General features: G+C 42.5%; 1 protein-coding gene across 2 annotated transcripts in view; it reads left to right on the forward strand.

The window, feature by feature from the left end:
- The window catches only part of MCM9 (minichromosome maintenance 9 homologous recombination repair factor), a 123,396-nt gene extending 96,263 nt beyond the window's left edge, over positions 1–27,133 (forward strand). For both annotated transcript variants that reach the window (XM_075338296.1, XM_075338295.1), the window contains exons 10-13: positions 7,362–7,565; positions 14,499–14,581; positions 22,295–22,440; positions 24,420–27,133. In XM_075338296.1, the coding sequence (XP_075194411.1) occupies positions 7,362–7,565; positions 14,499–14,581; positions 22,295–22,440; positions 24,420–25,761 (1,775 nt within the window). In that variant the 3' untranslated portion in view covers positions 25,762–27,133. The remainder of the gene's footprint in view (positions 1–7,361; positions 7,566–14,498; positions 14,582–22,294; positions 22,441–24,419) is intronic.
- Positions 27,134–27,396: the final 263 nt, after the last annotated feature.

Below are 27,396 nucleotides of genomic sequence, written 5' to 3' on the forward strand. Positions count from 1 at the left end.
CATCTACTATTATGTTTTTTTTAGCAATATTACCTTTTATTGTGCTCTAGCAGCACATCCTCATTGCTGGCTCCAGCTCTGATGGGGTTAATCTCTCATTTGACTTCCTGGGTTCAGTTCCTACAACTCCCATAATTATTTGTGGCTCTAGGGCTGTATTTAACACACCCACTGTATCTAACACACCCTCTCAGCTCTCCTCTCCACCCAAAGACCAAAGACTCCTCCCTGCCTCTTCCCAGTGTGGATGCACTGAGAGCAATCACAGCAGAGACAGCCGAAGCTCCCAGCTCTGCACAACCAGGGGAAGAAAGCGTCTATCTTCTGCTTGTTCTCATATAGTTCTGTGTGTCTGTGTGTGTGTACAGAAATTATGATTATTAGCTGGCGCAACATGTGAAAAAATGTAATTAGGGAAAAAAAAAAAATGAAGGGGTCATGAGATTGCTTTTTTTTTCCTCTTGCCTAGTCTGTGTGTCATCCGTATCATCCGTGTGGCATGCATTTTGCAGGATAATTTCACATCAGCGTTTTTTTTTGCCTGTAGGCAATAAACCGCAAACCGCATATGACCGGATCCTGTGGATTAAATGTGCAACGCATGCAACCATTATTTTTCAGATCCTTCTGCAGCGGGACAAAGAAGTTATCGGCCGACACTGGAGTCAGCTGACTCCTGATCTCACAGCCCGCACACGCTGCGATGGATGCAAGTTAACAGCAGTCACTGCCTGCTGCTGATCACGTGAACCATGTGCGGGCTGTGTGTACAGGAGTTCAGCTGAGTTCAGATCAGCAGACTCCAGTGTCGGCCGATCAGGCTGGGGCCACACGGGGATTACTTCGATCCCCTCACGTGACACTCGGCTCACGCTAGCAGTACAGCAGAGCTGAGTGTCATGCGTGTGTCCCTGCGACTGAGGTCCGACTGTGCGAGCAGACCTCAGCTGCGGTGGGCGGTCCGGCTCTCAGGAGAGGCGGGCCAGCGCTGCGAAGGGGCGGGCGGGACGTCACTAAGGAGGGGTGTGAGGGATTTCTCTCCCCCTCTCCTCCAAAGTCGGCTATTGCGATTCTCTCTCTGCACTCGCGGTACACCGATGTACCGCAAGGGCAGTGCGATTTTTCTCTTACCCATACACTTGAATGGGTAAAAGAGAGAGTCTCGCATTACAGTCGCAGCATGCTGCGATTGTTTTCTCGGTCCGATTAGGGCTGAGAAAATAATTGCTCATATGCGCTGATACACAGGCTAATATTGGTCCGAATGGAATGCGATGTTATATCGCACTCCACACGCACCATTTTACTGCTCACTCATGCCTACTCCTGACCACAGAGCGAGCCGAACAAGTAATCAGATGACTCCAGTGTCGGCCGATTACTTGTTCTGTGTCCCCCTGCATCCATCGCAGCGTGTGCAGGCTGGAGTTCAGATCAGCTGACTCCAGTGCTGGACTGAACTCAGGTGACCTCACAGACCGCACACGCTGCAATGGATGCAGGGGGACACAGAACAAGTAATCGGCCGACACTGGAGTCATCTGATTACTTGTTTTGGCTCGCGCTGTGGTCAGGAGTAGGCATGAGTGAGCAGTAAAATGCTCTGGTGCTCGATGGGCAAAGCCCATGTCGATTTTTTTTTTTTTTTTTTAAAAATTCATTAAAAAAAAAACCAAACAAAACAAACAAACACATAACCCTAACCCTAGGGTTAGGGGGAAAAAAAAGAGTGTGGGCTCCCACTGCATTTTCTATTGCTAAGGGTAACCCAAGCAGCTACTGGCTGCTAACCCCCGCTGCTTGGTGTTACCTTCACTGGCAATGGAAAATCCAGGGAAGCCTTTTTTTTATTTTTTTATAAAGGTTTTTGCCTAACCACTTTTTTTAAAAAAAATGAGGTGGGCTTCGCCATATTTTTTGTACGCTAGCCAGGTACAGCAGGCAGGTACGGGCTGCCCCCAACCCCCAGCTGCCTATTTGTACCCGAATAAATGAATCCCTAGGTCCATATTCAGACATATATTATGAAGAGTCACCAAAAACAGGCATGCTCCTACAAAAGACCTCTATAGAAATATTTATATAAGTCAAACTACAAAAATGTCAATTTTATAGTAAAAATACTTTTTATTTCATACATGATAATAACATGATTTCATAGGGATACAAAATTGAGCAGAAAAAGTACAAAACGTGCACATGTTAAAACTGCAAATTGCAGGGGGGTGTGTCCAATGCACCAGCGTCTAAGGGAATTTAATAATGTCTCAAAAATGACCATCACAGCCCTCCAAGTACAAAGAATAGACCACCAAGCAAGCACATAACCACATCAGTCATAATAGTAGTTATACCACATCACAAGTACATCAAATCATCATGTGGAATACCTGATACATAGAAAACCATCCAAGTGAACAGACACTTCAATTCAAATGGCCGACGGGAATACACTAACAGGCTGCCGACATGCCAAGTCCGCCAGAGAGGGAGGGGTGCGACCTCACCCAGGCCCAATATAGTACAAATAACGTACCCAGGTGTTTGCCAGAGACCAAGCGTGCACATGCACACACACATGGCACGTCTTATCGGGTGCCATGTGTGTGCGCATGCGCACGCTTGGTTTCCGGACGCCGGTCGGAGTGGAGGACGGGCATCTGAATGCCGCATAGGACGGTAAGTCTCACTCAATATGGTTATAAGCAGCCTCCTACACCATACCTGCACCTCCCGACGAAGCGGTAGCGAAACGCGTCGAGATGCAGGGTGGTGTGTCTGCACGGTGTCTCTGACAAACACCTGGGTACGTTATTTGTACTATATTGGGCCTTGGTGAGGTCACACCCCTCCCTGTCTGGCGGGCTTGGCATGTCGGCAGCCAGTTAGTGTATTCCCGTCGGCCATTTGCGTTGAAGTGTCTGTTCACTTGGATGGTTTTCTATGTATCAGGTGTTCCACATGATGATTTGATCTACTTGTGATGTGGTATATCTACTATTGTGACTGATGTGGTTATGTGCTTGCTTGGTGGTCTATTCTTTGTACTTGGAGGGCTGTGATGGTCATTATTGAGACATTATTAAATTCCCTTAGATGCTGGTGCATTGGACACACCCCCCTGCAATTTGCAGTTTTAACATGTGCATGTTTTGTACTTTTTCTGCTCAATTTTGTATCCCTATGAAATCATGTTATTATCATGTATGCAATAAAGTGTATTTTTACTATAAAATTGACATATCTTTGTAGTTTGACTTATATAAATATTTCTATGGAGGTCTTTTGTAGGAGCATGCCTATTTGTACCTGGCTGGGAAACAAAAATATAAGGAAACTCTTTTTTTTAAATTATATCATGAATTTCATGAAATAATTTAAAAAAAAAAATGACGTGGGCTTTGCTCATTTTGTTTTGTGTCCAGCCAGGTACAACTAGGCAGCTGGGGAGGCCCTGGTGGCAGGTGGCACACTGGGTAATAAGGGGTTAATACCAGCAATGTTTTACCAGCTGGTCTAAAGCCCGAGATTCTTAATGTCAGGCCAAGTTTGACCCGGTCATTAAGAATCTCCAATAAAGGGTTAAAAAAAAAAAAGACATCACACAGAGAAAAATACTTTATTAGAAATAAATACACAGACACATTAGGGACTCCATGTTTATTACTCCCTCTCACCCCTCCACGATCGAGAGATTTCTATACTGACCATGCCAGGAGAGAGAGAGAGGAAAAAAGGGAGGAAAAAAGAGAGGAAAAAAGAGAGGGAGGGAAAGAGCGAGAGAGGGAGGGAAAGAGCGAGAGAGGGAGGGAATAAGAGGGAGGGAGGGAAGGAAAAAGAGAGAGGGAGGGAAAAGGGTGGGGGGAAAAGAGAGGGGGGAGAAAGAAGAGAGGGGGGAAAGGTGCTCTGTCATCAACTTGCTACACTCTGTGACTTGTGGTGCAGGTGACAGAGTGCAGACAGTTGGTCCCATGCAGCAGGACAGGTGACAGAGCAGAGCGGTGACATGCTCTGCTCTGACACATGCGGTGCTGCATGTCACCAGCTTGTCAGTGTCTTGCTGCGTCCTGTAGTGCTGGTGGGAGGAGCACATGATCACACTGCCTGACACCGCCCGTTCTCCTGACATCGGAGCAGAGCGAGCGGGTGGAGAGTAAGAGCAGTACTTACGTGACAGGGGGGGTTTCAGCTGAAGAACCCCCCCCTGTACTCCACACTGGCGCATTGTGCCTCACCATCTGCCGGATGCTCAGCCCTACTTCACCGCTCCACACTGGCGCCATCCGGATCCTCCCCTTGATGCTGGGCTGTGACGTGCGGTAGTCACCGCCCACAGCCCAGTCAATCGCTATAAGTTGAGTGAGCATCCTCTGATGTACCCGTCAAGTTTGAGAGCCCGGAACTTGATGGGACGTAAGAGGATACTAGCAACCGCAGCATCAGGGGGTCATGTGACCAGCACTGAGCGTGCAGGATAGCGCCGCTCAGTGCCAGAACTGGAAATAGAAGCCATGAAGAAAACTCTTATAATGGTAAGGTACACTCATAGAGAAAATTAAAAAAATGGGTAAACCACCCCTTTAATTCAATGCACTCACCTGGATATGGCAAGAGCAGGCCTATATTATGCAGGGACACTCTCCTAGCAAAGGCAACTACTCCGACTTTCTGAAAAAGACACTTCCAGTGGGCTCCGATCAGAAAACAACTGCAGAAAAAGACTGTGTGTGCCACTTGCAATGGAGCCCTGCTCTGTTCCACCGTGGAATCGATGCAGCGGTAGATTAATCTTGGTTTTATTCGTACAGTTCCAATACAAATTTTTTCATGCCAATAAAACCAAGATTATTTTACATAGTTACATAGTTACTAAGGTTGAAAAAAGACCTAGGTCCATCTAGTTCAACCTTCCTCCACCAGTTCTACATTTGGTCACTAAGTCATTTATAACCAACAATGTTGTGTGTACTGAGGAAATCATCCAGCCCTTTTTTGAAAGCTGTTATAGTATCTGCCATTACTACCTCTTGTGGTAGGGTATTCCACAGTCTGACTGCTCTAACTGTAAAGAACCCTTTCCTATTTAGCTGCCGGAATCGCTTTTCTTCCAATCGCAGTGAGTGCCCCCTGGTCTTTAGTATTGTTTTCGGAAGAAATAAGTCATTTGCCAGTACTTTATATTGACCACACATATATTTATACATATAAATGAGATCTCCTCTGAGACGTCTTTTTTCTAAGCTAAACATATCTAACTTTTTCAACCTGTCATCATATGGGAGGCCTTCCATTCCTTGTAATAGTCTAGTTGCCCGCCTTTGAACTGACTCTAACTTCTGAATGTCCTTTTTAAAATGTGGAGTCCAAAACTGGACCCCATATTCCAGATGTGGCCTTACAAGTGATTTATAGAGGGGTAATAATACGTTGGGATCGCGGGATCTAATCTCTCTTTTTATACACCCTAGAATCTTGTTTGCTTTTGCAGCTGCTGCTTGACATTGAGTGCTGCTGCTCAGCTTATTTGTAATGAGAATACCCAAGTCCTTCTCCTGTTCTGTAGTCCCGAGTTTACTTCCATTTAATGTATACGCAGTTATAGGATTACTCCGTCCTAGGTGCATTACTTTACATTTATCAACATTAAATCTCATTTGCCAAGTATCTGCCCATTCTGACATCTTATCTAGATCTTTTTGTAATATTATACTATCAAGGTCAGTTTTTAATATCCTACATAGTTTGGTGTCATCAGCAAAGACTGACACTTTACTATCAATCCCATCCACAAGGTCATTAATAAAGAGATTAAAAAGAATTGGTCCTAGCACAGATCCCTGCGGCACCCCACTGCTGACTATGGCCCATTTAGAGAATGTTCCATTTATGACTACTCTTTGTTTCCTATCTTTTAGCCAATTCCTTACCCAGTTGCATATAGTTTCCCCCAGTCCTTGCTTCTGGAGCTTTAGTATAAGGCTATTATGTGGTACAGTATCAAATGGCTTTGCAAAGTCCAAATAAATCACATCAGCTGCATTACCAATATCCAGGTTTGCACTTACCCCCTCATAGAACCCCAACAGGTTGGTTAGACACGACTTATCTTTCATGAATCCATGCTGTCTGTCAGTTATTATATTATTTTCTGCAACATATTTTTGCATGTCATCCCTTTAAAATGCCCTCAAAAACTTTGCATACTACTGATGTCAGGCTTACTGGACGGTAGTTGCCTGGATCTACCCTCTTACCTTTCTTAAATATCGGTACCACATCAGCAATCCTCCAATCCTGAGGCACCAACCCTGTTACAAGCGAGTCTAAAAAGATAAGATACAGCGGTCTGTCAATTACGGAGCTCAATTACCTCAATATTCGTGGATGAATGCCATCTGGCCCTGGGGATTTGTCAATGTTTAATTTACTCAGACGTAGGCGTACTTCTTCTTGTGTTAAATTAATTATATCGGGTGGTGAACTTTGATTTTTCACTTGTTGAATGATGCCTGGTACAGTCAGTTCCTTGGTGAACACAGATGAGAAATTCCTATTTAATATCTCAGTCTTTTGTTTGTCCTCTATGACTAACTTGTTATGATATTACCTTTGCATCAAATCCATTCTGGAACAGAGCAGGGCTCCATTGCAAGTGGCGCACACTGTTTTTTTTTTTTTTTCTTCTTCTTCAATGTTTGTCTATATAGGTAGCATGGCTGGCTGCTTATTTTCACACATTTGTTCGCAATAGGACTGAATGAAACACCCAACAACTCTATATAGTTAGGAGCAGTGTCCACACACTTGGCCATATTGCGTCTGATAACTAGTATGTTCTTTTTTTATTACATATTTTATATAGGAACAGATTTAAAATCTGTCACCAGGTTTTTGCTGCCACATCTGAGAGCAGCATGATGAAGGGACAGAAACCCTGATTCCAGTGATGTATCACTTACTTTGCCGCTTGGTGCAGTTTTGATAAAATTACTGTTTATCAGCTGCAGATCTATCTATTCTTTGCTGTATAACTCCACCTACAACACGGATTGGCAGCTTTCAGCTTATGTAGAGGAAGCTGCCAATCGGTGTTGGGGGGGGTGGGTCCTTTAGTGACAGTCTCCTGCTAATAAAACTGTGATTTTACAAAAGCTGCACTAAGAAGTCTAGTAAGTGACACGTTGCTGGAATAAGTGTCTCTGCCCCTACAATATGCAGCTCTCAGATTAGATGGCATAAATCTGGTGACAGATTCCCTTTTATTATATATTTTCAATTTGTTTTATACAGAATATCTGAATACTTTTTTGCATCAGATGTAAATTCAGTATAATTGTGTCCATTTACCGGTTTCCTGTTAGGAAGTCCTCGTAAATCTGACAAGCTGTGGAGTATGGAGAAGATGAAAACCTATTTTTGCCTCATAAAGAGCCTGCAGCCTAAGATGTGTGAAGGCGCTAACATGATTTTGGTGCGTTACTACCAACTCCAGAGACAAAGTGATAACAGGAATGCCGCACGTACTACCATCCGCCTTCTGGAGAGCCTGATACGCCTCGCAGAAGGTAAGTACACTAGTTACATGAATAATATGGTGGCAGATTCACACTTTGACTTGGTTTAATCAGATCAAGATCAGGCAATTTACTGCCTTCCTGACTAGACACATTGTTAGTAGGGCTGAGCGGATCCGAATTGTAAAAATCCGGATCTGCGCGGTTTCAAAGATTTCCGGGTTCCAACACTGGGGAAAACAATTGAAAAATAAAAACAAAAAACAGAAATAAAACAGCGTTTCATACTTACCGATACTCTGTGTCATGGCGGCACACTGTTTCTAGGTCGAGAATTCACTTCCTGTACTGTGCATCGTATACACACAGCTTTCCATGTTTTCCCTGTCCAACGGCCGTCCTCTAGTTTGTGATTGGTTGTAGGCAGACGCGCCCCCATCCTTTGACCGTATCGGCCGTGCAGTCATCGCGGCTGTCATTGTCTGCACAGCCAGCGGTTGTGCTCTATTGCCACTGGCTATATAGCAGAGCTGAAGTGGCGTGGGACCTTGTGTGGATTATGCCGGAGCTGCAGGGTGTTGGGGGTTAATACAGTGGTGAAGGAGGGTGTGTGTTTTGTACTTTTTTTCCAAATAAAGGATTTTTCTCTGTCTGTGTTTATTTACATTCATTTACAGGTTAGTGTGATGAAGATATCTCATAGACGCCTGTACTATCGCACTAACCTAGGGTTTAGTAGCAGCTGTCCACTGCTATTAACCCCTTATTACCCGCTCCAGGGCAATCGAGAAGAGCTGGTATTGCAGCGGGATTGTCACATCTAATAGATGCAGCAATACCGGGTGGCTGCAGGCTGAGAATATACCAGCCCCCAGCCAGCTTTATCATGGCTGGGTATCAAAATTAGGGGGGACCGCACATCGTTTTTTGTTTTTGTTTTTTTTTTTTTATTTATTTATTTATTGAAATAATAAAAAAGCCACATCACCGACACAGCCGCGCACACTTCTGACAGGAGCGTGCATGTGTTTCTAGGTACATGCACGCTCATGCTCAGAGCGCGGCAGGCCATGCCGGCGGATGTTATGTCAGACTTTTACTAGCCTGACAGCGCATCACCGACACAGGCACATACACTTCTGACAGGAACGTGCATGTGTTTCTGAAAGACATGCACGTTCACCATACTGACCCGCAGACACTTGCACTGCTTTCCCCGCCCACCGGCCGACCTGCCGACTGTGATTGGTTGCAGTCAGCTGACACACTGCCACTCAGGTGGGGACGCGTCTAGCTGCAACCAATTGCACGTGCCGGTGGGCGAGCAAAACAATGAATATTGAATTGTCGGCTCAGGAGGGGAAAAGCGTGACCCAGAAGGAGTTTGCTGCCACGACACAACCTCGGGTGAGTACACCGCACGTGCTCCTACCCCCCTATCCCCTCCACAAATGTTTTTCATTTCCGTATTCTGGTCCCCATAGACTTATATGGCCATCGGAATCTGGAGCGGATCTGGATTTTTTGTTCAATCCGGCAGGAATCCGCCGGTTCAGGATTTTGGCGGATTCGATCAGCTCTAATTGTTAGGTCTTTACGTACATGCAATTTAAAGAGTTGTAAAAATGTTTCTTGATTGGAAATTAAAAATATTTTTTCATCTTTTTGTTTCTTCAAAAAACACGAGGCTTACCGTATTTTTCGGACTATAAGACGCAGCGGACTATAAGACGCACCCTTGTTTTAGAGGAGGAAACAATAGAAAAAAAAATAAAATTAAAGTAAAAGAATGTGGTCATGACACAGTTATTTTACTGCTGACAGTGTTATTGAGGTAATATATCCCCCATTCTGGGTACCTTCCAGGTATATATGGCCCCCATCGTGGAATATGTATGTTCCCCATCATTATATGTGTGATCCTCCACTCTGGGGTGTGTGTGTGTGTGTATATATAGCGTTATATAGTGTGTGTGTGGGTATATATATAGTTGTAGTTATATTGTGTGTGTGTGTATATAGTTATATACTGTGTGTGTGTGTGTGTGTGTGTGTGTGTATATATAGTTATATAGTGTGTGTGTGTGTGTGTGTGTGTGTGTGTAAATATATATATATGATCCAACCCCATCCAGGTGTACAGTAATGCCTATACTGTATTATTTATTGCCTTACTTTTACTGATGTACTGCTCACCATGCTTCAGTTTGGGACTGGCATTACAAACAAAGTCTCCCATATCTCAAGGACCTGCAGTGATGTAATGGAGAGGCGGGCACTGTGCTGTTCTGTGCTGTTCTGGCCACCCCTCTGCATTACATCACTGCAGGTCCTTTGTCAGCTACAGTAGACTTCATTTTTAGTGCAGAGGCAGCAGGAGCAAAGTGAAAGTAATTTGAGCCCTCAGCACAGAGACTGCGGCTGTGCTGTGAAGGTATGCCGTGTTCTGGCCCGGACACTGCAGTGATCTGCAGTTCCTCCGGGCCAGATGTGACTGCAGTGGCACCCTGCTCCTGCCTCCTTCACAGCGGACACACAATCTCCCCAGCCGCTGCAGGAAGCCGGCGTCTGGAGCTCCCACGTGTGTCCACTGTTTACATTAAACTATTGATTTGCTGCTGTTCACCCCCGCAGTCTGCAGAGAGAGGTGGGCGGGGAGCAGCTAATGAATATTCACTTACTTTAAGCAGCGGGCACACGTGGTTTCTCCAGCGCCGGCTTCCTGTAGCTGCGACCCTCCCTTCCTCCTGTGATCCCACTGCACAGCGCGGACTCCCCACAGCTCCCTATCCCGCAGTTTCAGACCATAAGACGCACCCCACACTTTCCTCCCAAATTTGGAGGAAAAAAAGTGCGTTTTATGGTCCGAAAAATACGGTAATTCTTCTATCATTGTCATACTCTTTTTTTTTTTTTTTTTTTTTTTTATTTTATTTGGCTGATATTAGGGGATGTTAGTGGGAAAATAAAGGAAATAAGTCTGTTTTTCACAATTTTGTTTTATGACCAAAAAGGACTATTGACATACTTTAAAAAAAAATTGCTCTCCTTTCTGTAACCATTATTTTCATATATGATGCTTTTACTCCTGATGAAGGCAGGTCTAGTTACAACTGTTTGAATTGTCAGTGGCTTTTTTCTTTCCTTATTATCACACAGCAGGTGAAATAAGTGTTGAAGACGTCACCAATTTTCTAAGTACTGTAAATATATTTCTAAAGGTGCTATTTACATGAATTTTCTCACCAGATGTTCAGAACATCCCAATAAAATCCACACAGGCAAAGGAATCAAACTAATTTAGTGATGTTTAATAATGAGACATGACAGAGGGAAAAAGTATTGAACACGCTTGCTGAAATTTATTTAATACTTTGTACAAAAACAAAAGCCTTTGTTAGTGATGACAGCTTCCAGACACCTCATGTATGGAGAAACTAGTCACATGCATTGCTCAGGAGTGATTTTTGATCTATTCTTCCACTCAAACACTCTTCCAATCCTGATGGTCCTGTGGACATTTTCGATGAACGCTGAGCTTTAAATCCTTCCATAAATTTTGTATGGACTTCAGGTCTGGTGATTGGTTGGGCCATTCTAGCAGCTTTATTTTCTTTCTCTTAAACACATTGGGAGTTTTGTTGGCTGTGTATTTGGGATCGTTGTCTTGCTGAAATGACCACCCTCATTTCATCTTGACCATCCTGGTAGATGTCAGCAGATTTTTATCAAGAATGTCTTGGTACATTTTTCCATTCATTCTTCAATTGTATGATTTGTGCTAGTGCTATGTACTGAAAAACGGCCCCACACCTTAATGTTCCCACCTCTATACAATCACCGTTGGTATGGTATTTTTGGGGTGATATGGCATCCAAAGAATGCAATTCTGGCCTAATCTGACCAAGCTATATTCTCCTAGTATTTCACAAGCGTCTCTTACTGTTGTTGAGTAGAGATGATCGGACCTGAACTTTAAAATTCAGTGTTTGTACGTAACACAGACTTTAGAAAAAAAAAATCAATGTTAAAGTTCAGAGTTTGGGTGCTTTATGTACAGTACAGACCAAAGGTTTGGACACACCTTCTCATTCAAAGAGTTTTCCTTATTTTCAGGGCTCTGAAAATTGTAGATTTACATTGAAGGCATCAAAACTATGAATTAAAACCTGTGCAATGAAATACTTAAAGTGTGAAACAACTGAAAATATGTCTTATAGTCTAGGTTCTTCAAAGTAGCAACCTTTTGCTTTCATTACTACTTTGCACACTCTTGGCTTTCTCTTGATGAGCTTCAAGAGGTAGTCACCGGAAATGGTCTTCCAACAGTCTTGAAGGAGTTCCCAGAGATGCTTAGCACTTTTTGGCCCTTTTGCCTTCACTCTGTGGTCCAGCTCACCCAAAACCATCTCGATTGGGTTCAGGTCTGGTGACTGTGGAGGCCAGGTCATCTGGCGTAGCACCCCATCACTCTCCTGCTTAGTCAAATAGCCCTTACACAGCCTGGAGGTGTGTTTGGGGTCATTGTCCTGTTGAAAAATAAATTCTGGTCTAACTAAACACAAACTGGATGGAATAGCACGCCGCTGCAAGATGCTGTGGTAGGCATGCTGGTTCTGTATGCCTTCAATTTTTAATAAATCCCCAACAGTGTCACCAGCAAAGCACCACCACACCATCACACCTCCTCCATGCTTCAAGGTGGGAACTAGCCATGTAGAGTCCATCCGTTCACCTTTTCTACAAAGACACGGTGGTTGAATTCAAAGATCTCAAATTTGGACTCCTCAGACTAAAGCACAGATTTCCACTGGTCTGATGTCCATTCCTTGTGTTCTTTAGCCCAAACAAGTCTCTTCTGCTTGTTGCCTGTCCTTAGCAGTGGTTTCCTAGCAGCTATTTTACCATGAAGGCCTGCTGCACAAAGTCTCCTCTTAACAGTTGTTTAAGGGGCCGATACTATCCTTTGTATTTCTTTTTGCATTAATGTATTTATAAATGATTTTGGGCTTTATTTTAATGTCCTTGGTGATTTTTGTTTCAGTAGCTAATTTTGCTTGCTTGATTTATTTTTTGCATTTCCTATTGATATCTTTGTACTTCTGAAATGCTATTTCTGTATTCTCAGCCTTTAGGCTATGTGCCCACGCTGCGGAAAATACATGGATTTTGCCGCGGATTTCTCGCGGAAAAGCCGCGGATTTCCCGAAAATCTGCAGCTCAGGCACTTCCCAGCCATTTCTATGGCATTTTGGAAATGCTGTGCCCACGCTGCGGAATTTTCCGCAGCGGATTTCGTGCGGATTTTGATCCGGAAAAATCTGCAACATGTCAATTATTGTTGCGAATTTTCATCCGGATTTTGGCTTTAAAATTGGGGAAAAAAAATCCGCACCAAAATCCACGGCAATTCCGCAGTAAATCCGCGGCAAATCCGCACCTTTTGAAAAGGTGCGAATTTTGCGGGAAAGCTGCGGATTTTGATGCAGAAAAATCCGCAGCTACATTCTCCCGTGGACACATAACCTAAAGATTTTAAACGCCATTTGTTTTTGTTTTATTATACTTTGTTCAGTCTTATTTATACATAGTGGTTTCTTTTTATTCCTGGACATTTTATTACCAGAGGGTATAAGTTTGTTCACAGGACTCTAGCAGTATATCCTTAAACTTTGCCCCATCTATGTTCGGTATCCCCAGTTACCATGACTTTGTCCCAATTTACACATTTAAGCTTTTCCCTTAAAATACTGATTGTTCAGAAAACCTACCTGGATACTGCATGCCCACCTAATCCAGTGGTGGTGGAAGATGTAGATGATACCTCCAAATAGAAATGTAGTGTAGTTCTTCTGATTCACTGTGTCACTTACCTCCTATGCAGGCCATTGCAGGATCTTAAGGAATCCATGGTTAAGACCACGTATATTGTCAAAGTTAGTTGCTCGAGGTCATAACCATGGATACCTGGATATCTAAGGTCCTATAATGGCCTGAACATGAGATAAGCGACATAGCAATCAGAAAAACTATACTACATTTCTAATTGTAGTTTTTTTTTCTAATATTATTATCATACCTACTAAAAACTGGGATAGGATCTTGGAGACAGGAATACCCCTTTAAATATAAGCCCTGCCCTGCAATTATGCCCCAGTTCAATAATGAAGCGTCTATGCAGCTAAAGTTAACGAATACTGCAGGACGCTTCAGTAAAGAAAGCAGACACCCCCAAAAGAGAGAAGACATTCCCTGTAGTCGTATTCACCAGACACCAAATGGGAGGCTGTGGAACACGAGGACTTGCGGTGGAAAATCACACACACACACACCCCAGTGATACCGTACTGCTTCAGGGTTCTTGGATGCAGTGAACAGCAAGGACCTGCGGTGGAGCGCATTGATTCTTTCCACTGATTATCCTCGCTGTCCATTGCATCCCAGGTCCATGGAGCAGTACAGTATCAATGCATGTGTGTTTGCGTACGTGTGTATAATGTTCCTGCGATCTGATGTGTGAGTGCCAGCCAGAAACAGGGGAGGATCGCTGTGGTGTACACAAGGACCTGCTGGGAGTGCTTGCTGTGGATCACAGAAGGACCTGGGAGTACATAGATATCCTAGGTCTGGTAAGTATGATTCTCCTCGGTGTGTCTGCCTTTTTGGGGGGATAAACGTAACCCCAACCAAGTACTTCCCTGAAAATAAGCCCCAGTGAATTTTGGGGAGCAATAAATGATTTTAAGCTTTTTGTCCCTACGTAAGTCCTGCTATGTCTTTCATGTGCAGAGGTGCCCACAGCTGCACGCTATATTCCATCACTATTTATGTAACTGTAGAAGATTTTTGGGTTCCTGTTACACTTTGATAGTAAATTCAAATAATCAAGTTAATAAAGCTATGAGATTTCATGCCAAGATACTGAATGCAGTTTTGATGTAATATGCATTGTGTGAATATTTACATCCTTTTCTTTTCATCAAGCCCATGCTCGATTAATGTACCGGGATACTGTCACTGTTGAAGATGCTATCACAGTTGTGTCCGTAATGGAGTCATCTATGCAGGTATAAATGCCAGTTTTATGTTATTTCAATTCTGTCCAGAGTACTCGCTGCTTCTTTATAAGTATCGAATCATAAAGCAGAATTCCAGACTGTTTCTACCTGAATTGGTACGTAGCCTGGAAGTTTGTCATGTAACACAACAGCCAGGGGTAACTAGCCCCGGCACAGTCCTGATTCAGGGCTGTCCCTGGTAGCTAGGGCTACTATTTCTCCTTGGGTACTTACACAGCATATGAGAGGTTAAGCATAAAATTACTCAGTTATTGAAGGATGACTGTAGCAGCTACAAGATCTCAAATATGATAGAAATAATGTATTAGGTGGGTAATAAGAGGAGCTGCCTTTGGACTCAGGGAAACGAGCATTTCTAATAATTAAATCTTTGATATTTTTACTTATCCCTTTAAGCACCCAAAACAGTTAAGTAGCAAAAAGGATATGTTGTCAGCTGTGGAGACTTACTTTTCTGGTGCCAAAGTCAGTACTGGATCTTTTAAATTCTAGTGTCGTTTTCTGTGTAAAATTTGAAAACTGATAGGACTGTACTGAGACTGAGAAGAACGAAGCGGAAGAGTTATGGTGGACCTCAAAAATGTTGGCTTCTAACCTTTAGATGTAATTTGTCCAGGTTTTGATGAAGCAGTAGGTTACAAACCAGAATAAAATGCAAATGCCATTTTGGACACAAGATTCTTCTTGGCCAAAATTTAGTAATTGTGAAGATTTAAACCTTGTCCTCTCTCATATTCCTCTGAATCTTTGTAATGAAAGGAACTGATGGTACTAAAAAATCTACACATACATATATTTAAATGTTTAGATTAAGAGATTTTCTTTTTAGGAGAAAATGACCTTCTGGCACCTCCATCAGAATCAGATAGCATGAGAGAGGACCTTACACGTTGAGAACTCTCAAGCTGGTGCAGAGAACCATTTGGGCCTTGTATTTTTCTGTGCAATACTCTAGGGAAGACTGTGCTCATATATTCAAGGAAGTTTTGCTTGGAAGTAGCTGATCACACAGTACAAAGAGTACACTATGATTTTTGCTTCTGTTTTCCCAATTTTAAAAAGGCTTGGTATACTATGAACAAAACAATTGAGACACGTCCCTTAGGGTCAAGAAACACAAGCAGATAATGAATAAGTGTGTATATATAGGAGGAGAATCCTGATGAAATGGTTGAATAGCGATCGTTACCTTTTGTGCACTGTGTTCACACAATCTGAAGTGTAGTTACGTTTTCAATGTTCTAATGCTATTAAGTGTTACGAATTATTCAAAATACATGAATCCACAGTTTTGTATAAACTTTTCTGTGGATACTGTAAGCAATATTTAATGGAATTAGCGGTTATTTTTTCCCCACTAATTCCAAATGTATTTATGTTCCAATGCTCCAACTGCTACTGAACTATTTATTGCCTTGGAACAGGATGAGCTCTATTTAGTACTTGTCTACTCGTTGAACGAGCATTACATTTCACAATTTTCAAAAATGTAACCAGAATTTTTTAAATTACCAAAACAGCCATGCACGTTATGAATGAATATTTTTGGACACCTCATTTAGTTGCTTAACCCATTCACATTACACAATTATTATAACTGTTAGTATTAAAATCTGATAGATTATCAGCCAATGTAGATGGACATTTAGGCTCTGTTCACATGTCCAGTTGTCATCTCTTTGTAATGGGTCCATTATTCAATGATACTAGATCTGTTACAAACGGAACAAACGGATACACAATTTTGTTTTTTATTGTGCTTCCATTTTTGATCCATTTTGTAATGGATCCATTTTAACTAGCGATACCTGTCAATATCTCTAGTGTTTTCTCAGTATATGCAGTCCTTACAAAACGGATAAAAAAATGGATGACACAACATCTGACTAGACGACGATTTATGATCCTTTTCCCATAGACGCCAGTGTTGATTTGTATTCAGTTTCTATCCGTTTTAGTGGACGGACAAAATAATTGTGCAGACTACTTTTTCTTACAAAAAAAATACAGCTAAAAGAATGGCTTTCAATCAAATGTAAGGCATTTTTGAACATTTCCATCACCTTTCAAATGAATGGATACTGTACTGGATAATTTTATTTACATTCTGACAGTTTGTACCTGACGTAGGAGTTAGAAGTACTCCGAAATGCATTGTCAATAAAGTCCCCGTTCTTCCAATCTTTTGGTTACCTTGTCTCCCTTGGAGTCTGCAGCGCCCGGAAACGCCACATCTTTCAATTTTTTTTTTCCCATTTGTGAAAGAATAACTCATTCGAAAGAGCTAGCTGAATTTGAGCGTGTTACTGTAATAAGATGCCATTGTTAACAACACAAGTCAGTTAATGACATTACTTCCCTCCTCTATATTCCACCATCAACTCTGAGTAATATCATTGTAAAGTGAAAGCGTTTAAGAATCAAAGAAACCCGGCCACAAAGTGAAGACCACGAAACGCAAAGAACTACTACAAAAACTGTGTGGGAGCTTCAAAATATGGATTCCTATGGACAAGCAGCTGCATAAAAGCCTTCCTGCAAAATGCCAAGCATGAGATAAAGTGGTATAAAGCATGCTGCCACGGGAATCCAGAACTGTGAAAATGTGTTCTCTGGCGTTATGAACCACGTTTCTGTATATGGCAGCTGTATAGAGGAATCTGTATTTGGTCAATACTAGGAGAATGACACTTGCTCATTGTCCTGTGCCAACTGTACAGTTTGTTGGTTGAGGGGTAATACTATGGGCAAGGTTTTTTTTTTTTTAGAGCAGAGCTGGTCTAGACCGCATTGTGAAAACTTAATGCTTCAACATCCCAATGCCAATTACTGCATATGCTTTCACCTTTGTGGTAACAGTTTGGGGAATGTTCTTTTTTCGTTCCAGCATGATTGTTCCCCAGTGCTCAAGCTCCATAAAGGCATGGTTTGGTGAGTTTGATGTTGGAGAACAAGACTGCCTGCACAGAGCCCTAATCTCAACGTCATCAGACACTTGTAGGATGATCAAGAAAGGAGATTGCAAGCTAGGACCTCTTGTAGAGAACATCACAGTCTGACCTCATAAATTCTCTTCTGAATGAAAGGACAAATTTCCCAGAAACACTTCAAAATCTTGTAGAAAGTCTTTCTACAACAGTGGACATTAAGTTGAATACTATGTAGGCTTGTGTTTTATACCTGTATGACACTTTGTTCTATAAAAACATGAAAAAGAACTACGGTATTTCTCAATATAATTGCACGTGATATCTACACGAAGGGCAGCCATATTTAGCATATGTAGGGATACAGTGCTGGCCAAAAGTATTGGCACCCCTGCAATTCTGTCAGAGAATACTCAGTTTCTTCCTGAAAATGATTGCAATCACAAATTCTTTGGTATTATTATCTTCATTTAATTTGTCTTCAATGAAGAAAAAAAAATTGTCATAAAGCCAAATTGGATATAATTCCACAACAAACATAAAAAAGGGGGTGGACAAAAGTATTGGCACTGTTTGCAAAATCATGTGATGCTTCTCTGTGTAATTAACAGCACCTGTAACTTAGCTGTGGCACCTAACAGATGTTGGCAATAACTAAATCACACTTGCAGCCAGTTGACATGGATTAAAGTTGATTCAACCTCTGTCCTGTGTCCTTGTGTGTACCACATTGAGCATGGAGAAAAGAAAGAAGACCAAAGAACTGTCTGTGGACTTGAGAATCCAAATTGTGAGGAAGCATGAGCAATCTCAAGGCTACAAGTCCATCTCCAAAGACATGAAAGTTCCTGTGTCTACGGTGCGCAGTGTCATCAAGAAGTTTAAAGCCCATGGCACTGTGGCTAACCTCCCTAGATGTGGAAGGAAAAGAAAAATTGACGAGAGATTTCAACACAAGATTGTGCGGATGATGGATAAAGAACCTCGACTAACATCCAAACAAGTTCAAGCTGCCCTGTTGTCCGAGGGGACAACAGTGTCAACCCGTACTATCCGTCGGCGTCTGAATAAAAAAGGTCTGTATGGTAGGATACCCAGGAAGACCCCACTTCTTACCCCGAGACATAAAAAAGCCAGGCTGGAGTTCGCCAAACTTACCTGAGAGAGCCTAAAACGTTTTGGAGGAATGTTCTCTGGTCAGATGAGACAAAAGTAGAGCTTTTTGGGAAAAGCCATTAACGTAAAGTTTACAGGAAAAAAAAAAAAAGAGCCATTCAAAGAAAAGAACACGGTCCCTACAGTCAAACATGGCGGAGGTTCCCTGATGTTTTGGGGTTGCTTTGCTGCCTCTGGCACTGGACTGCTTGACAGTGTGCATGGCATTATGAAGTCTGAAGACTACCAACAAATTTTGCAGCGTATTGTAGGGGCCAGTGTGAGAAAGCTGGCTCTCCCTCAGAGGTCATGGGTCTTCCAGCAGGACAATGACCCAAAACACACTTCAAAAAGCACTAGAAAATGGTTTGAGAGAAAGCACTGGAGACTACTAAAGTGGCCAGCAATGAGTCCAGACCTGAATCCTATAGAACACCTGTGGAGAGATCTCAAAATGGCAGTATGGAGAAGGCTCCCTTCAAATCTCAGGGACCTGGAGCAGTTTGCCAAAGAAGAATGGTCTAACATTCCAGCAGAGCATTGTAAGAAACTCATTGATGGTTACCGGAAGTGGTTGTTCGCAGTTATTTTGGCTAAAGGTTGTGCAACCAAGTATTAGGCTAAGGGTGCCAATACTTTTGTCTGGCCCATTTTTGGAGTTTTGTGTGAAATGATCAATGATTTGATTTTTGTTTCATTCTCTCTTGTGGTTTTTCATTGCAAGCAAAATAAATGAAGATAACAATACCAAAGAATTTATGATTGCAATCATTTTCAGGAAGAAACTAAGTATTCTCTGACAGAATTGTAAGGGTGCCAATACCTTTGGCCAGCACTGTATGTGTGTAAATTCATTTTATATGTGTATATACAGTTGAAAACAGAAGTTTCCATATACTATTTAAAGAGACATATCTGCATGTTTTTCTCACTATCTGACATGAAATCAAAATTAACCTTTCCCATTTTAATTCAATTAGGATTACCAAAATTATTTATATTTGCCAAATGCCAGAATAATGAGAGAATGAGGGAGAATGTTTTAAGACATTTTTATTACTTTTTGCAAAGTCAAAAGTTTACATATACTAAGAATACTATGCCTTTAAACAATATGCGACAGCTACGTTGACAGCTACGTTGTAATGTACAAGCACAGTGAATGGGATTTCTAGAAATCTTATGCCCACTGTGCATGTGTTTCCCTCAGCATAAACTGACATGCAGTGTGGCTTCCCGAGTCACAGCATGTCAATTTATTGCTGTAGAGCCACAAGTGATCTCCGCAGGGAGAACAGACAGATCGCAACTGCCCAAACCTTGATCTTGGGTACTGTAGCCAGCACTTGCATCTCCACTGGAGAGGACATGCTGTGTCCAGATCGTGGGCACACATCCTTACAGCACACACTGATGCCATCCATGTGCTGTTTGTGTTTTTGCACTGACCAATAGACTTGTATTAGCCTTGTCATCTACTGTATGCTGCCAGAAAAAGCAGACACGTCTCCATGGGGTTTACACAGACAAAATCTTTGTAAAAACACGGACATGTGAGTAGGTAGGTTACAGTGGGTACGTGTGGGATCTGTGGGGAAAAAACGGATATCCAATTGTGTGAATCAGCTCACCATGTAAAGGCTCAATCCCGATTCCGTCCTGGAGCGCGGACAGGCACTGCCACAGCCCGGTATAATGAAGAAAAGAAAAGGATGTCCAGCTCTTCAGGCAAAGAATCACGTCTTTATTTCATCATGCAGACACAGAGAATGACATGACCAGCACTACGCGTTTCAGGTGAAACCACTCACCCTTAATCATGATGAAATAAAGACGTGATTCTTTGCCTGAAGAGCTGGACATCCTTTTCTTTTCTACAGAAAAAACGTATACCACATGTACTGAAAACACTGACGTGTGAAGAAGGCATCCGATTAGATATAGAAAAAAGGTTAAACTAATTCTTGCTCCTTCTGAATGATTATGATATTACTGACAACTTCATAATGTATAAAGGATTGTACGTGTTCCCAATATGAAAACAACAAACACTGTTTTTTAAGCGTTGTTACTTCTGCTGATTTTATTCAACAGTCAGAGGTAAGCAGGTTAAAATGGGCCACCACAACTTGGGGGTCACTTATGTGCGATTGCCGCTTAGGCCAAAATTTTCCAGCTGGCCCCTGATGATACCACTGGCTAATGTAACTAGCATGATCAGGTGGTGGTGTGATATTAAGGAAGACAAACCATGTTTATGCACTGGTGTTTGCACGATTTCCCCTCTTTAGTACCTAACTGCAACATAGAAGGCACTAATCTCGCCTCCAAAACTCAGACTGTGGGGTTGCAATTTAGATTCGGATTAAGTTCGACATGCACAGGAGTTAGGAAATCCAATGTGTCTGATACATCTCTTCTTCCACATCTGCCACAGTTTACTTAACCTTTTATATTCTGTATTTATTGTATTACCTATAAGGAATGAGGTTACAACGTTCAGAATTGCTAAGGTCAAATGGGAAACCTTTCATCTATTGCTTTAGCCTTTGACCATAGTCACTGCTGTATAGGTGTGTTCTGTTTATTTTACTGATGTGTCGCTAATATGTGGCTCTACAGCTACTGATAAATGGCAACTTTTGGCATGTTCTGTTTAGACTTTAATGCAGAAGGCAGGTTTTTCTTTCTTGCGCTTTAAAATGGTCTTTTTATTGACCATGAAATAAACTAAAGGGAGGCCTCTTGATTTTTGAATATTACAGTGGAACTTCGGTTTACGAGTAACTTGGTGTGCGAGTATTTCGCTATACGAGCAAAGCTTGCTGTAAATTTGTAACCCCATTTACGAGCAATCTTTGCTGTTCGAGCAAATATTCACTGCACACACTTCCGGTTTCGTACTTTCACCGCCCTCTGACCCACTTCTGCAGTGTGCACAAACACACACAAAGACACACATTATGCTCACCTTACCTTCCGTTCCCTCGCCGGCCTCCTGGTTCTTGTAGTCCGCAAGTACAGTATGTGTATCCGGTAACAATCGCGACGATGGAGGAAATTCCACTGTCAGCGCTTCTCAAAGGCAGCGCGCTGACCAATCAGACGCAAGCGGCTCATGCTTATGACGTCTGCTGCTGACGCGCTGACTGGGGAAGCTCCGGCTTTGGTCCCGATGGTTACTGGATACACATACCTGCGGACTACAGGAACCAGGAGGCCGGCGAGGGAATGGAAGGTAAGGTGAGCATAATATATATATATATATGTGTGTGTGTGTGTGTGTGTGTGTGTGTGTGTGTGTGTGTGTTTGTGCATGTGTGGAATGGCACAATATGGGACCAGGATGGGATATTGCACAAGTTGTGGAACAAATTGTCTGAGCTTGCATTATTTCCTATGGGAAATTTTGCTTTGCTAGGCGAGTAATTTGGTTTACAAGCACACTCCCAGAACAGATTGTTCTCGTAAACTAAGGTTCCACTGTTCTTTTGTATTTTTCAAGATACAAGGTCTAAGTTTAGATTACATGTAAATTCTAGACATGAGATGATGTAAGAGTTCAGATATAACCTTTAATACTTCTTTCAGCTAATTATTTTATTTTCCCTTCATTCAGGGTGGTGCACTTCTCGGAGGGGTGAATGCATTACACACCGCGTTCCCAGAAAATCCACTGGAGCAGTACCAAATGCAGTGTGAGCTCCTCTTGGATAGGCTTGGTCTCCACAACATATTACAAGAAGAGCTACAAAGGCTTGAGTGGTAAGTAAGCATGTCTGTGTGGTGTCACATGAACACACAAACTCTGTCATGTCCCCCCCCCAGAGTCCGCCTCTGCGACTTCTGCTCCGATCACCAGGCGACGCCGTGTTCCCACCGTGGATGGTGATGGGAGAGGAGTCGGTGCCAGTGTCTCTGCTGGGTGCAGGCTCCGCTCATCAACTAGGCTGGGTTTCCCTGGGACCTGCAGTACCACTGGCTGACTGTAGGTGGCGTGTGTCTTCCAGCTGAAGTTTACCATCATTCAGCTGCAGCCAATGGAAAGACACCACACCCTTCTTTTTTCCCCTCCTGTCATCTGACCACTGCAAGAGATAGTTCTGTACTCCTGGTTCATGTGCTGTTTGTATTTTGAGTCCTGTGCGCTGCCTTTGCTTGTTGTTTGACTACCCTCCTGCCTGTTGTTTTTGTACCTTGCTGCCAGTTCCAGATTTGACCTCTGCTTTGTCTCCTCACTACACCCTTGCCTGCCGATTCTGTTCCCGTTTATCATTTCCTGTTTTTTTACCCTGCCTGACCACGACGGACTACAGCCTACCACAGGTATAGGGGTTAAAGGGTGGCAGAGTTCTCTGGGTCCTGCTTTGTGAGCGGATTTTCTCTTGCCTCCCTTTACAACCAGTCTGTGTCTGTGGCTCCAGGAAGGCGTTACAAAACTCATGCTGCGATATTGTTATCAGTAGAGGCTTGGATCATTTTAACGTCAGTACACTGGAGCAAGCTCTCGTTGAATAGGTGACAGTGGTCACATTGAGACCAGCAAGATGCCGCCCCACGCCATGCAAGTTGCAGAAAATGCAAATGGCTAAACAACCACATGTGCCTACATCACTGTGCAATGTAGCATGACATTGCACAATCTTTGGCTGCATAACTTGTGCCACTGGCAATGTTGCCATGTGACCTTAGCCTAAAGAGTTTCCATTTGGCATGGATAATCTGGGTAAAACATAGGGCATGATATAAAATGCAGAAGAGAAAATGGTGTCGTGTTGGAGTGAAAATTTAGTGTATTCTATAGAGGCTTCATCATTAAAATATTGTATAAATACAGCATGTACCTTTTTTTAAAGGTGAAATTAAATTGATGTAAATTGTTTTATAAATTACTTTGTAAATCTATGCAAATTGTGTTTTATACTGAAATTATTGTCAATAAAGGTGACTTAACATAAGAAAGTCACAAATTCTGTATAAGTAAGCTTTTATCAACTATATCCAGTCCAGTTATTTGAGGTAAACAGTCAGACTTATACATTGTATAAAACTACCAGAGAGATATGAGCAGCTGATATATATAACTGGAAGAGTACTGTCTGGATATAATTGTATTCAAGCTGTTTTTGCATCATATTAATTTATATACCGTATGTACTGCAGCAAACCAGTTAAGAGGGTTATCCACTATTTGGACAACCACTTCTCAATAAGTAGGTTTCCCCCAAGTTAATATACCTATATTCAGCACTAATGCCATTTTATCGGTCTTGGCACTGGCTTTCCTGGTTATAGAGTAACGCTTTTATGTTACACAATCCCTGCAGCCAATAAGCCGCCACTTCACTGTCCCCATCTTTGGACATATCAGACACCTGAAGGAAGTGAGAGAGCAGCTGTAGCTTATGACTTCCTTCAGGTATCTGATTTGTCTGAAGGAGGCGACAGTGAAATGGTCACAGATTGGCTGCAGGGATTGTGTAACATACCAATGTCACTCAATCCCCAGGAAAGCCAGTGCCAACACCGCTGGAATGGCATTGACGGTTAGTATATGTGTTATTATTTCACTTGGTCTAAACATATTGACTGAGAAAGGGGTTGCCCGAGTAGTGGACACTGCCTTTAATAGTTTTAAAGGACAGTTTGCATTAACGCCAAAGTCTAACTGTATAATTTGGAGAGTGTGGAAATTGTTCATCTCATCTAAACACTACTTTTTTTCATATACTTTTTCTTCACAGGCAGCAGAATCGAGAGCCTGGCCAGTCTGAAACAAATATTTCGAATTGTCTCGTAGAGGATGATGTGCATCCTCGTAGCTCACAGCCAAGAGACTTGATTGTGAAGGTTTGCTCTGACACCACAAGACTTTCAGCAACTAAGACTTCAACAGAAGTTACAGTGGGTGATGACCATAAATCTCTTGATGTTTCTAGTCCATTACAAAACAGAAGCCCAGAAAGTAACCAACAAACCGCACCGTCCAAGAAGACCAGTAATGATCAGACATCAAATCTAACCGAGCACCAAACCAGTAAATGTAGTGATTCAAGCCTCGGGTGGTATGATTCAATCTCATCAGAGCAGCAGATCTTAGAAGTGTCTCCTATTTCTAAAACTGCAGAAAGTTACACAGGCATAAAACTACAGCCTGGAATACAGCCAGGACTTGGGGAAATCAGCGATACTGATAAAGGTGTGGAACCTGCAGAAGGAAAAATACAACCGGGGAAAGGTTCCAGTCACATAAGAGTTAATCATTTGCCAAATGAAGTTATTACAGAGCACGTCTCAAAGAAATGGCAAAGGTTGAATAAAAAGTCACTGAAAAGCGCACTTGGTACAAAGCAATGTGGGGAAAGTAGTGATCCCTCAGAAGTGGATAATTCTGTGCCTTCCAGGCCTCTTCACAGTACACCTGCGTGCGGGAAGAAAAGAAGCCGGGTTCAGGTCGACCCTGAAGAAAGTAAATCCTGTACACCAGATCCAGAAGTGCTTGCTCGATTAGCCCAACTATCCAAGTTTACATTTAAACAGAAAACAAAACTGACACACTGTCCTGAAAAAGAAAGAGAAAATATTGATAAGGAAAGAGGGAGTGCGGGTGAAGACCAGCCAAGGCTGGAAGCTGCTCCCGCAGGCAAACTTCAGAGATTACTGGTGGGATCAGTCTCTGCAGAGCAGAGAGGTTCTGTTCCAATAAAGGAAGCAAAAGATTTGTCTGGGGCCATTATCACAGAAAAGGAGATCCACAATAAACAACGTGCCATAAGTGATTTATTACCTCTCCCTGCATGTTCAGGTGAGACTTCACACGGTAGAAAAGTGTCCTCTAGTACTCTGGCCAAGCTGGCCAAATTTTCATTCACAACTACTTCCGAAAACGATGCAACTGAAGTGCCTGCTGCTCCCTGCAAAGATACCCCAAAATCTCCCGAGAACCAGCGCTCTGGAGGTAAAAGGAAATGTTTCCAGCTGGACCCACCCTTTAGTAGAACTGCCATAACCTGTAAATCTCTCTTTTCTACCACAGATTTTGATGATGATACATTAGACTTTGATTGGAGTAGTGATGACAAATAATGAGCATAAAACCCCAATGTCCTAAACTGTAATTGGAGAGAATGCTGTATCGTCTGTACCAGATTGGTACAGCAGGTGGCAGTGTTGGCTGCCTTCTCCCAGTCAACGAAGGGTTCTCTCATTTTGTACACTTTGTTATCAGATGGAGCTGGCAACAATACGAAGAACAATGTGCAAGAGTGTGAAGAGGACTGACCGATGCTTGGTGTAATCAAGCTGTGTATTATAATGGAGCATCTACTAACTGATGTGATGGTACATCAGTGTAAACTTTTATGTTTTCATAACTTTGTTTTTGAGTGATGCTTTTTTTTATATGTATGGCCCTCTTCAAACATGCGTATAAAACACGTTCGTAGAAAAAAAAAAAACAGTACTGTTTACCCATGTTTTCTATCAATTTGTCAGCCATCTGTCATCCCTGTTTTACCGGTATGGCTATAGAAATAGATATTACAGTGCTCCTCTTAATACTTTCAATGGTAAAACATTCAGCACACAAATTGCACACAGATGCCATCCTTGTGGTGCACGTGTTTTCCACGCACCCATAGACTTATATTGGCTCTTGTCTTCTATGCTGCTGTAAGAAACTGACATGTCTCCTTGTGTCTTACATGTACACACAGTGTAAAAACACGGACATGTGAGCAGCACCAGTAGGTTATAATGGGTGTGTGTGGTATCTGTGAGAAAAAAAACGGATGCCATACATACCAGAAATACGGACATGTGAAGGTGGCCTAAGATAGATTACACCATTGTCTTCAGGATTGGAAAGACTTCTCCCTGCCATTATACTGTATAGGACAGTCTGACCATTGGAAACCCTAATTTCGTGGCCCACATATTATATCAATATCACAGTCTGTATGGTAAGTTAAGCTGCTGTGGTCTGACAGTGTACTCCATTGTTGCTGAGCTGGTATATTCTGGATTCATAATTTTGAAATAAAAATGATGGATAGTGCAAAGATTTTTGATTGGCACTCATGCCCAATTGCGTCACACCTCTGTCCCGCCCTGCTTCATTTATTTTGATAAAACCACTGGAAGTCACAACATTTGATTCAGCTCTGAGTTGCGCCAAAACGTTGCAAATTTTCATACCATTGACGAATAAGCCACATAGTCTGTACACAGTCCTAGTTGCTATTTCCCAAAAAAAAAAGCCTGAGAGGTAACTTGAGTTCATTTAAAGGATTATGCTCAAACAAAAGGTGATCATTTAGTATTTCTTTACTTTTTTGTTGGTGGGTTTTACACATTTTGATAACAATACACTGTATATATACATGTATTGAGATACCTACAGATTACACCTGCAGGAGTTTTATGACATCCATTCTAAGGGTACCGTCACACTTTAGCGACGCAGCAGCGATCCCACCAGCGATTTGACCTGGTCAGGATCGCTGCTGCGTCGCTACATGGTCGTTGGTGAGCTGTCAAACAGGCAGATCTCACCAGTGACCAGCCCCCAGCCAGCAGCGACGTGCAAGCGATGCTGCGCTTGCACGGAGCCGGCATCTGGAAGCTGCGGACACTGGTAACTAAGATAAACATCGGGTATGGTTACCCGATGTTTACCTTAGTTACCAGCGCATACCGCTTAGCTTAGCGTGTGCAGGGAGC

Source organism: Anomaloglossus baeobatrachus, chromosome 3, assembly GCF_048569485.1.
Source record: "Anomaloglossus baeobatrachus isolate aAnoBae1 chromosome 3, aAnoBae1.hap1, whole genome shotgun sequence".
NCBI classification, from domain to species: Eukaryota; Metazoa; Chordata; class Amphibia; order Anura; family Aromobatidae; genus Anomaloglossus; species Anomaloglossus baeobatrachus.